We start from the raw sequence: 13,098 nt of genomic DNA on the forward strand, positions 1-13,098 counted from the left end.
TGATGTTTCTTGTGTTGTCAAAAAAACTCCGTTCTGTTGTCTGGTTAAGCTCAGCGTTGTAATCTATCTCTTTGTCCTGCCACTTGGATTCTCAGCCTTTAAATGGCACTGAGAACTGAGGTAATTGACTCAATTCAAAGGGTCAAAAAGAGCAAGTTTGGAGTAAATGCATCAATTTTTATATTCATCAGGAAGAACTTTGTGTTCCACAGTACGGGTAGTGCTATGGGAGTTCAAACCAGAGTACAGGCACATCATCTTCTGTGAAGTTATTTGTAGGATTTTCATAGGGGTAAAAGCAGTTGTGTCTTGTTCTTTGCAGAGAAGCCAAAAAAATAGAAGTAGTAAAGAAAGCATTCAGTGAAGCTTGGCTATTGAAAATAATTATTCAGACGAGTGAACCTTATTAGCATTTGCCTCAGCCTATTGTGAATATACAGTGGTCTAGCTTGTCCTCTGAACATGCATGTAATTTCCACAGATAGCAGCAAAAGCATCTGCAGTTGCCTAGCAGTTCAGAAAACCTTATCCCATGTGCACAGTCTCTTCTCCTGGAAAGACTTTATCCAGGTGTTGATGCATTAAAAGTTTTTCTCTTACGTTGTCTTTGTGACCCAGTTGATTAGACAAACAGTTAGTTCCAGAGTTAATGTGCAGATGAACTGTGTATTGCCTTGTACGGGAGCTGACCATTGGACTACTGTAGAATTCTTCTTTTGGATGGCTCTTTTTTTCCCCATTTAGAGGGAAAATATATGATTCAAGTGCATTATATTTGGAGTGAAAATCAATGTTAAAAAGTAATCTGTTGGCAAAGTAGAAAACACTGTACTCTAAATCTTGGATAGCAAAAGAAATCAGGGAGTGGACTGACAACAGAGATGGGGGGATAACTTTGGGATAGCGCCCAAGTACGTACACCTAGTGGAGCAGGAAGATATAGGTTGATTGGGAAGCAGTTTTTCTTGTGTGTATCACAGCTGAAGAGGAATGATAAAGAGTACATGCAGTTACTTTGCAATTGAGATACTTACAAATGATAAAGGCACCCTGAATTGTAAAATGAAATTTCTGTTGTATATTAAACAAGAATCATTGCCACTAAGTAGAATTACTTGTAAAGAATGTACCAGGAGTTGGCTTTATTAAGCATTACAGTTATGTTGAAGATGCTGTGATTATCTTGATAGGGTTTTTGTTTTGTTTTAAGGGCTCTTAGCGTCAGGGTGAATTCATGAAGAATAGAGGCATGCTATAAAGAGTGGAGATACAGAATAAGACAGATCCATTGTGGAGGAACAGCTCTGTTCAAAAAATCTCAGTCTAATGTCAAAAACTGACTTGCAGCCACCATTTGAAAAAAGAAACTATAAACTATTTCATTGCAGGGAAGTACTAGAACAGCATCCTCTTCATTTTTCTTTCCATGATGGGAAAGTTCTGAAGCTCTGTCCTGTGAGGAATGAACAGACCTGGGCACTGAACATAAAGCGAGGCATTCTCAGTGTCCTGCAGACGTCGCAAGCATCCACTGCTAGTGCAGTCGTTGAAGAGGTGAGATGGTTGGTAGAGTAATGCTCTAGAGTGGCTGGTGGCCCTTGTACACATTGAGTCTATTTGTAAATAACTAAAGGCTTTTGCCACTTGTGGCTGGTGAGTGGCTGGTGGTGGTCATCTGATTGCTTTTTGTAGTGAATGTTATGTAATTATCTAAAATTTGCATTCTTGTTTAGGGTTGGAATCCACTGCTTGATTACCTGAGGTAAAGCTTTGTATGGCAGAGTTCTCTGAGCAGTTGTAACATCAGGACTTGTGCTTTACCAGTTTTCTGGGAAAAAATTCAATATTCGTTAATCATGATTATTCATCATGACTTGTTTCATTAATTTCAGGAGGCTTTAGGAACAGGCTTCTCAGAACTCTTTGCAATTTTTTTTTTAGTACTTGAGCTCGAGTTCTGCAGTGTTACACTGCAATAATATTCCAGAGTACCCCACTGTTGCCTGTGTGTTTGCATGAGTGCAGGTGAGATACCTCAATGGCTGCACGTCTTCTGTTGTGAAGAGCAGTCTCTAGACTGACCTTCAGCATGATGTGCACTACCCTCACTCTCGTGCTATTTCTACATATCAGTGCTTAAATAGATGTTCTGCAATAAGGCTTGGGACACCCGTATGTAATTACATTTCTTCTGAGTAGAAATGCTCTCTGAATGAATGCTTCCCTGCAAACCCACAAAATCTTAAATGAAAAAGCGTACGTCTGTAAATGATCTGATTCAGAATAACACCAAGAAGTTAAACAAATCAACAAACCCTGGCTATTAATAAAGTTTGACCAAGGTCTTTAAAATGATTTGCCTTTCCGTGGCTTTTGTGGTGAAACCAGTGTCCTGCAAGGGAGATTTTAGGTCTCTGTTGCATTGTTATTACAACAAAGCAATTATTAAAATTAATTGTAGTAGCCCATAATACTGGCTTGTATATGTCTGTATGTGTGATTCAACACTGTACATTTGTTACTAGGTGGATGTTCTGGGAATATGCCCAACCAGGTATCAGCAAAAAGGTCCTATTCTTATGAAGACAAGGGACTTAAACCTCTGCTCTCATCGGTATTCTGGCTTTACCTCTGTGCAGTCTGTTGTTCTTCCTCATGTGCCAGTAAGTGTTGGGAAATAACGCTGATTCTTCCACAGGACCTTTAATTTCTTTGAAGAGTCAAAATGTAAATGAAAACATTTTTGAATAGTCACTTATGCTCAATTATATTTGTGTCTGCCCAAACTTGAATCCTTAGCAAAGAAATGATGAATATTGTTGTCCCTGTAATGCCTGTTATTCACAGAATTTGTTTTTAATGCAAATTTGCATTGTAGTTGATGAACTTTGTATAAATGCAGGAGGTTGTTAGGCGCCTGGATTAAACTCTGTCATTAAAATATGTTATAGTGGTAAGCTGAAAGTAGAGAATGAAAGAGAGGAATAGAGATATGTGGATAAGAAAAATACATTATGCAAAGAAAGCTGTTATTTGCAGAAAATTTTGGAAAGATGGAAGCTTTTCTAAAAACCAGACGCACAGCTTTCTACTGTTCATGGCAAATACAGTCAATTTTTGTATCTTGTGCCATTTTTATTAGGTGCATATTACTTGTTTCTTGTATTGTACTAGGTAGTCGTAATTTACCGGCCTTTTGCTTTTCTCAACACTGCTGACCAAAAATGTCTGCTTAACACTGATGTTTTGTGAACTGAAACGAATTGAGACCATTTGGCACTGAAAGTTAGCAGTTGCATTTCATTGATGGAAAAATTAGACTGGAAATAAAGAGCATATTAACCTCCACAGGCTGACCTCTGTCAAAGGTCTAGACAAGAGACTTCACACTGTATCACAGAACTGGAATTCTGTGTGAAGTTGGGAGAGAAAGGATTTGGCAGGCTGACATAGATCATCAAGACTTTACCTGAAGTATCTGTTCTTCTCAGTCTGAGCAGCGGATCCTGTCCTCCAAACTGGAATGTGTTCAGAGCATTAAGGATGGAGTCCTGTCAGAGGCCAAATGTACTGAGTCCAACCTCGTTACACTGTTCTCTCAGAAGGGCAATGGGGCAAAGACACAGACACAGTCTTCACTGAAACTCTTCCAAGTGGAAACAGAGACACTGGACAACAAAGGTAGCATGGATGTTTCTGCTAAAATAAATTTACTTTATTTCCTAGAAGAATCTTGGGACTGTGTCTTGCCTGTGAAAACTCTTTGCACCTGATATTTCCTTTAATATATTAAACTATGTGAAAGTGGATGTTTTTACAGGCAGGGCTACTGAGAGCTGTCACTTCTTTGGGACTTTAGGACCTGCTATTAGAAAGCTGGGTGGGTCTCCAAAAGTGATTTCCGTAATGGCCAAGTCCTTTTTACCTCCTTTATATACCTAGCCCCCTTGTACGCAGAGCATCAGCCTTCTGGTGTCTATGGACAATTCCTAGTGTGTGTACAAATGGAGCCTAAATAATTGCAAATCCTAATGGAACTAAGGACGTGCCATGTCAGAGAACGGTTTAAATTTTTGCTGCATCTTTGCTCTGTGGACTGTTCCTTAGGAGAATGATTTTACTGAAGTCAATGGGAGGCTTGCCTGAGGAAAGATTTTAAAGTTGGCCTCTAAATGTTGAGAAACACTTTGTATTATTTTTTTTTGTCTGCTTCTAAATAATGTTGTTTTTTTTAAAAGAAAAATCCAAATTTCCAGGACACTTTTTGTTTATAGTTATGCTGACATACGATGACAAGATTCTTCCTCAAGAACAGGTTAAGAGCTGAGACATTTATTTTTCTTGACACCTAGATGTTCTGTTGAGTTTTTGGGACGTTGAAGTGTGGGGCTGAATGAATGATTAGATGAAATTTGAAAGGGTGATGAATGTAAAGTAGCAGGGCCATTGTAAGAGGCATATTGATGGAAAGCATGACTTTTTTTATGCGTGTCGTCTTTGTTTTGTTTCTCTGACTCCTTATTTCAGGTCACACTAGTCTTTAGGCCTTTATTCTGTTGTGTTCTTAAATTCAACTTGACTGCAGGCATTCATATTCATCCCTTGGCTTTACTGAGTCTGGAGAGATTCTTACATGCAGAAATAAAGGGTCGGAGAGAAACTTTCCCCTAGCGTTTTGGGTTAATCATAGCAAATGGCCAGCAACCACCAGATATCTGATTTTTCCTTATGTCTCTCCAGTGGACTCCGACACTCTGTATGTGACCAGCATGCTCTATGAAAAGGAAAAAACTGAGAGGGAAGTAACTGGAGGGGAAGTGACTGAACTGGTGTGGAAGCTTTGCTCGGCACATAGTGCAAGTTTTGAGGTAAGCTTTTACAAAGAACCTCCATTTCCTTGTAAAGCCCTTTGTGGTCTGAGAGTTCTCCTACACAGATAAGAGGTGACTAGAAGGGCAGCAATTTTGAAATACTGAAGTCTTACATTGCTTTGGGAATTTTAGAATTATAGAATTATAGAAAGATAAAATGTTTTGAAGTGTCATTTTCCTATATAAACAATAAATCAAACTGAAAAGAAGAGTCAAAATGTCATACGGCCCCTGAATATTTGGCAAGAGCAATTTTGAACTGTATTCTAAATGAACCTGAAAGAAAATGTTCCTAAAGTTCTTTTGCCATGGAAAAATAAACAAAAAAAAGTGTCTGGTTTGGGTTATCGCTGATAGTTTTGATGCCTAATTCTAAAAACTCTTATCTACATCTTTAGTATGGGATACTACTCCTGGTAGTGCTGTTGTTTCCATGTTTGTTGGAGTTCCGCAGTCCTTCTCCTGTTCCCTCATCCCCTCAAAATAGTTTGCACAGGAAACCCTTGCCTCTGGATCTTAGCTAATTAGTTCCACATGCTTTTGATGAATTCTAGTAAAAACCATCATGTTTTCTGGGGATGCTGCTTGGGTCCAGAGGGGATCTCTTCTCACCTAAACCATTTTAATTGGTGGATGCTGCTAACATAGGCTGGAATATTCTGGTCATGTGGAACATGCAGTGGCTTAATTTTTTTCTATGATGACCATCATTCTAGGTGAGGGTCTGCCTGTCTTTGTAGCACACTCAAGTCTTGTAATTTTTGTTGTTACGGGCAGCAACTGGATCAGTTAGCATTTGTCACTGTCTTTGAAATTAAGATCCCTATCTTCTGTGAAATTCAGAGATTATGAAGAACACCTGCTATATGCAATACAGAAAGATCAACAGATGATGGTGCATAATCATTGCTGACCTGAGATGAACTTAGGGCGGTGACCTAAAAGAGAGGGCACTTCATATCCCGTTATCCTTCAGATGCAGTGGTTCTTGCTAGTAATTAAGTTCCTATATGGGACAATGGGGAAAAAAATGTAAATTTGGAAATAGAATAACACACTTCTGTGTTCTAAGTCAGTCATGTCAGGATTTACTAGAAAACAAGTATGGGCTAATGGGGAAAGCACTAAACTGGACCTTGGTGCCTCCATCAATTTGCCACTGATGAGGTTAGTCAGATCATTCCTGATACAGTCCCTGTCCTCTGATGTTCTTGTCTTGTTAGATTGTTCATGCTTTGGAACAAGGCAATGGGGCTGTGATCTCTCCGGTAAATGCATGGAGGTACAAGTGATGTTAACAAAAAACTTCAGACCTAGCTTAGGAGAAGGCACTTGCCCTTCCTTTGTCCAGGTTAAGTCCCATGTCAAAGAACAAAAGGTCTGACTATCTGTTCACTGGGGGGAAACAGATACTGGGGGAGTACTTTATGGGGACTGGAGAAGTGCACTGCTGGATTACAGCTCTGCAGGGCCAGTGGTACCTCTTTAGAAATTAATATGCTATGTATATTCATGTTTCTCTTAGCTTTAGGTGTGATTAATGAGCACAAGTAGATGTTTGTGTAATGTGGTGTGAGACTTGAGGCAAAGGCACAGGGTGGAGAAGGATCACAGTCACAACTGAAGTGGGCAACTTCAGTCCGCTAATATAAATCACAACCCTGGCAGTTACTCCCATCCTATTAAATGGTGATCATAGTCTGAACTGGTATCACAGCCTGCCAAAGACCTCAGCACAGGGCTGAGGAGAAAGCAGCAGGTGGTCTTTCTGAGTGGTGGTATATAGGATAGGTTTCTTTCTCAAAGTTAAAAGCAAGTCTGCTGTCTTTTTTAGCTGCACATTAGGGAGACTGGGGCTATAGAGAGCTAACAGAGCCATAAACATAATGGTTCTTGCTAATGTAAAATAAGAGCAGCCTCTTTGGTTATGATAACGCTTAATTCTATGTGGCTGTCATTGTAACAGCAGTATGCAATGGCATTTAGGAACAGACTAGAGAGCTACATACTGTTTGCAAAATGGTGAAAAAAGAAATTACTGCAGTGGACCTGAGAAACTTTCTCTAAATCCTACCTTCTTTTGAACATCCATAATTCAGTGTCTTTGAAAGAATGGTCGACGATTTTTCCCAGTAACAGTGGGATGTCACTTCAGCCTCTAAAGAGGCCCACTGGCTTCATGTGTGGGAAATTTGTTTTGTAAATTACTGAGATTAGCACAAGCGGCTGCTGTCCGCGCCACTGCCTAAAAAAGAGGTGAATTATTCATCATATGTCTATCCCAGCACAGGGTTCGATTGGTTGTCAGCCATTTTCACCGTTTCAGGGTGTTCCTTCTGTGTGACAAGACATTTCAAAGGGGATCTTTATTATCCCTCATTCCAACTGATAAAATGTCCTTTGGGCCAGGAAAGAAGTTATGGGAATGCCCACAGCGTTGCTTGGGAGACAGCCCCACTGTTACGCATGTATAGCTTGTTTGTCCCCTTATTGTTTGACTCTGAATGAGGTGAGATTATGCTTTTCTTTCAGGACACAAAACCAAGAATAAATGGAAGGGAAAATCCCCAGCTCCAGGGAAAACAGTGGAGGGATGAGAAAGTGGGGGTGGAGACTGTGTCATTTCCAAGGAAGCAAAGTTGTTGTTTAATTTTTTAATGCTATTATGAGACAATATTGAATTTCAATGTGGATGTAGATCAGCTAATGGACCATTAAGTGAACAAGCTGCATACTGACAAAGAATGGGCAAAGGGATGGGGAAGAGGGAGCCTCGCTTGAGAGAGTCTTGAAGGAAGCCTGTCACACAGCTTCTGCTGGGGGCTGCATTTACATTTGGCTGTCTGGATTTTGATGCTGGATTGGTAGCTCTGGTGAATGTGTCTGTGTATGTATGTATGCAGTGTGGGCAAGAGTTATGTCAGATTCACTCTGCCCAACTCCTGCACCCCAATCTGACCCAAAAGAGTTTACCTTTAGGGCATGGTCTCACCATTTTTTTTTTTCTCATAAGGCATTCTAATTGCTAGTTACTACCTAGTCGAGTGTTTGGATTTGCATTTTTCTAACTTGTGGGTGTAGGGAGTATAACAATATTTCCCACGTAAGGAAGATGTTCTGATTATCAAGATGAGTGAAGATACTGTAGTTACATGGATGATTTTGTTTTTTGAAATTCAACTGTTCTTTTTCTGTATGACTATAAAAATAACAACTTTACTAGGAACAGAAGTCTTTGCTTTGAATTGGAAGGCCTTAGAAGATAGCATTGGGAATGGCCTGTTAGGTAACTTTAACCTGGTCCATGACTAGGCACAATTACATCCTTCCTGAAATTGAGGTTGAAATAAGGTTCACTGTCAAGGTAGGAAACCAAATAAGAAAGAACTGATGAGGATCAGAAGGAAATTAAGTTATGCCATGGCAGGGAGAGAATAACCGCAGCTGTTCAACCAGTAGACTTTAGGGAGAAGAATATGTCACCTCCATCTGATTTCACGCTTGGCTTTCAATTTGAGGAAATCACTTGTTCTTTAACATAGGTATAGTTGAAAAAAGAAATCAGACAGCTGAAAACCGGAGGTTCCATACAGAAGAGACAGCTACGTAATTCCAAAGACACATACTAAATTTACTGGAGAGGACTTTCATTGAGAACCTAAATTAGTAGGCAGAAACAACAGTGTTCATTGAACACGTTTTCAAAGCAACCTCCCCTGTGATGACATGGCTTATACTTGGCAGCAAATAAGGTGTCGAGCTTTCAAAGGGTGCTTGTATATATCATAAATAGAAACACTTTTATTGGGAAGCATTTTACTACTTTATCTTCCAATCTAAACTATACCATGTTTACACTTGCAGAGGATTTTTTTTTTTTAAATAGAGCTACAGTGTGTCTGCAGATGGAAGGAAAAGCAAACTTCTATGCAAAATAAAAGCCAGGCTTCCTTATGTTTCATTTAGGACTGGGAATGGGAGCCAAATTTGCATGTAGTTTGTTATTACGATACAACAAATAGAGGCATTTACAGTGAGGTTATTGTTTATTTGACAGCTCAATTTCAATGCAACCTACTGTAAAAAATAAAAACAGCCCACCTGACCAGACAGTTCCTTCTAAAGCTTTATTATTAGGAAGTAAAAATAGCTGTTTCTCTGTGAAATTTTGCACTGAGTTATTAGACAGGAGCTTGTCTAGTCAGCAGGTGTGAAGTAGAATGAAGTCATTCTACAGTCTAAAATTATATCACCTGGAAATATATCAGTCTGGAAACTTTACCTTGAACTGTGCTGTGGCCTCCAGCTGATGAACCACCTGAGCTCATCAGACGTTGCACAGACAGCTCCTTGTGATAGTATCTGTGAGGCTCCCCAGCTCACCTAATCTGCTGCCCATAGTGTATTTGCTTGTGTAAAAATGTGGATAAGGCCTGCGTTTTGCAAATCCTTTTGAAGAACTTCATTAAATACAGTTCTCTGAATATTTTATAGGCCATGAAATGTAATCTATTTCACTAGCTCCATAGTCTTCAGTGGTATGGTATGGAACGGAATACATGTAGATCTAACTGAATTTTAGCTATGGAATTATAAATGTTATTGGAATTAATACCTAGATAGGGCTTCGTGTATGAGAATAAATTTCAATTTGATGAAATTAATATACCATGGCTAAAAAGAAAAGAAGCTACAAAAGAACAAAACCATAAATAATGTTTGTATTGGATCTAACAAATTATTCCCTCAGCCTATCAAACAACATGGTAAGAAATTACTCCATCTTCTTACTGAAAGCTTCTTTTACTGGAAATGTCTTGGCAATCTTGAATTAAAATCAAATGCTGGCACTGAGTTATTCCAATATTTCATTGCTTTTGGAAGCAGCTCCTGGAAGGAAGGTTAGGATGTCAAAGCAGGTCTCTCCCCAGACCTTTGGAAATGTTGTTTAGTGGAATTAGACTTTGTTTGTATGATTTCTACACAAAGAAAAATGTTTTCTTTGGAACCAGAGCAGTTGTCCTACGTCTAAGTCTTTCACCTCTGAAGTGAATAACAAATTGAAGTGAATCTGTATGACGTGGACCATGATTAAAACTTGTACATTATAGAGTTAGGTTAAAGTGAACATACAAACTACTGAATTTAACATTCTGTTAATTTTTCAAGTAATGAGACCTATCTCCCTTCTTGAACTTTGGAACAGGTCTCAGAGGAAGACATCTACAGGCTATTTATCCTTTAAAATATCATTTTCCAAAAAGCTTCTACTGAGGCCAAAATAACAATGTGATGAATAGTGTATGTGCAAATGAAAACAATATGAAAAAAGGTGAAAAGATCCTCCTCTCTTAGCAGAGAATAGCCTCGGTAGGTAATACAGGGCCTGGATTGAGTAAGGATGTCACTGGAAACTTTGTACTCCATAAAAATAGAAAGGCTTCTGTCATCTTGGTAATGTGTTTAGCTCAATTCAATATTCGATTAATTTGACTTCCAGGATCACTTTTTAGAAAATAAAAATTAGTGCTGGTAATATAATACACATCCAAAAGTACCTCAAGACAGTAGTTCCTGAAAAATACTTGTTTCAGCTGATTAGAAACTGATACTGCCACGTAAGTTAAGTGAGGGGTGGGAGTGGTGTTTTTTTAAATGTAGTCTACTACAGGTAGCTACTTCACTTAACAGAAAAGCATGGGTCTGCTCTGAATTGCTCTTAATTTCTTTCAGCCATGCACATGCAAATAAATTATTAAACAGAACTATTCAGCTTCAACTGTTCAACTAGACTGAAATACTTAGGTTTTTTTAATGAAGTAACCCTAAAGTAGGTTTTCCAGTTTTGCCAACAAGAGCAAGGAGCAGCTTGTGAATGAAGTGCTAGAATTTATTTACACTGAAAAGTGTGTGTGATAATGTGCTGCAGGTAAAATAGCTACTGTATGTTGTAGCAATTCAGCTCAGCCAGGGAGAAGAGCTCTTCTGCTACTACACGTTCCACTAAGCCCATGCTTCCTGCAGAGGTAAGAGCAGTTATGCTTGGGCTTTTCCCCAGTAAAATGCAATATTTTCACACAGCTCCAGAGGTACTCAAGCAAAAACTTTACGCATTGTCCAAACCTCAGTTAAATGATCTTTATCATAAACTTAAGACTAATATGAAGTTAGCTTGACTATTGTTGCATTTTGTGTTAAGGCTATCCCGGCAGTTCTGGTCATAAATCAAGGTCTTGCTGTACAAACTCCGAGAGGATTATGGCCTTCTCTTCTGGATTGTAACCACAGTGCTGCATTTTGGTTGATTATTCATTTGTATGCTAGTGGTGTGCATAGTGGTCACTGAGCACAGTTGCTCGAGAAAGTGACTGACATCCCAAGTGAAACCCCTTCTCCTTACATGTTTGCAGCCTGAAGAGAAAAGCAAGGGAGGGAAGGAAGATAGGGACACGGGGAAGAGAGGTTTTACTCTCAGGTTACATTTTAAATCTGTGGCAATGCTGGTATAACCCAAAGTCTCTTGTTGTGCTCTGTTATGTAAAACTGGTTTCTGCACAGCTGTAATATTACATTTGTTATGCTCTCTTACAGACTGCAAACCTTTTCATGACTCTCGTGTTTGAGCTTCGACAACTTTCTCTTGAGGCCTTAAAAGCAGTATGGCAAAGATCTTCATTTAAATGCAGAGACAACTGGTAAGGTGCCTTTAGTAATTGCATTTAAAAAAAAAACGAAGGAAATCACAGAATCACAGAAACTTCAGAGTTGGAAGGGACCTCTAGAGATCATCTAGTCCAACTCCCCTGCTAGAGCAGGATTGCCTAGAGCACATTACTCAGGACTGCATCCAGGCGGGTCTTGAAAATCTCCAGAGAAGGGGACTCCACAACCTCCCTGGGCAGCCTGTTCCAGTGCTCTGTCACCCTCACCGTAAAGAAGTTTTTCCGTGTATTTGAACGGGACTTCCTATGTTCTAACTTGTGCCCATTGCCCCTCGTCCTGTCACTGGGAACCAATGAAAAGAGTCTGGCACCACCCTCCTTCAACCCACCCTTTAGATACTTGTATGCCATAATAAGGTCTCCCCTCAGCCTTCTCTTCTCCAGGCTAAAGAGTCCCAGCTCTCTCAGCCTTTCCTCATAAGGGAGATGCTCCAGTCCCTCAGTCATCTTAGTTGCCCTACGCTGGACCCGCTCCAGTAGTTCCCTGTCCCTCTTGAACTGGGGAGCCCAAAACTGGATGCAGTATTCCAGTTGTGGCCTCACCAGTGCAGAGTAGTAAATGTAAAAAACATTTACAAATGTTTTGTAAATATTTAAAATAGATTAATGTTTTAAATTCATGCCCAAATGTTGGATTCAAATTTGGAGCACTTTAAAGGAAGAACGTGTATTGCAGATCTTATTTATGTGGCAGAAGGATGATATTCTCTTCTCACTGAATGAACTTTGTATACAAAAGAGACTTTCCTGTCCCATGCCTATTCCCACACACAGACTTCCTGTTTCAGGAACAATGTGAACAGGAAACTTGAGTCAAGGCTTAGGTGGAAATCAGTGCTGCTGGTTTTAAGCATCTACTGCCATTTGTTATGAAAAAGCTTACCTGGATCTCTGTCTTCAGTGGCCTTAGTACTCTTCGGGGAGAGGAAACAAATGTTAGGCTGGGAGTGTGCACGTGGTGGAGCCACATCTTTCAGTAGCAGCCTGATCTCAGGATGGTTTATACCCGTCATTGAACTGCAGCTTTAAAGATCAAGGCCCCCGCTCATTTGCAGTCAGGAATAGAATCATAGAATCATTCAAGTTGGAAAAGACCCTTGGGATCATCGAGTCCAACCATCAACCCCACTCTACAAAGTTCTCCCCTACACCATATCCCCAACACCACATCTAAATGACTCTTAATCACATTCAGGGATGGTGACTCAACCACCTCCTTGGGCAGCCTATTCCAGTGTCTGACCGCTCTTTCTGTGAAATTTTTTTTCCTAATGTCCAGCCTAAACCTATCCTGCTGCAGCTTGAACCCATTCCCTCTTGTTCTATTGCTAATTACCTGTGAGAAGGGACCAGCACCAACCTCTCTACAATGTCCTTTCAAGTAGTTGTAGAGAGTGATGAGGTCTCCCCTCAGCCTCCTCTTCCTCAAACTAAACAGTCCCAGCTCCTTCAGTTGGTCCTCATAAGATTTATTCTCCAGGCCCTTCACCAGCTCCGTTGCCCTC

At 39.9% G+C, this 13,098-nt stretch overlaps 1 protein-coding gene across 1 annotated transcript in view; it reads left to right on the top strand.

Moving 5' to 3' along the window:
• Positions 1-13,098, top strand: part of LOC141747000 (uncharacterized) — a 99,346-nt gene that overhangs the window by 4,332 nt on the left and 81,916 nt on the right. The window contains exons 4-8 of the mRNA XM_074596391.1: positions 1,389-1,554; positions 2,526-2,663; positions 3,492-3,681; positions 4,741-4,868; positions 11,463-11,566. Coding sequence (XP_074452492.1) covers positions 1,389-1,554; positions 2,526-2,663; positions 3,492-3,681; positions 4,741-4,868; positions 11,463-11,566 — 726 coding nt within the window. The remainder of the gene's footprint in view (positions 1-1,388; positions 1,555-2,525; positions 2,664-3,491; positions 3,682-4,740; positions 4,869-11,462; positions 11,567-13,098) is intronic.

Source organism: Larus michahellis, chromosome 8 (genome assembly GCF_964199755.1).
Source record: "Larus michahellis chromosome 8, bLarMic1.1, whole genome shotgun sequence".
NCBI classification, from domain to species: Eukaryota; Metazoa; Chordata; class Aves; order Charadriiformes; family Laridae; genus Larus; species Larus michahellis.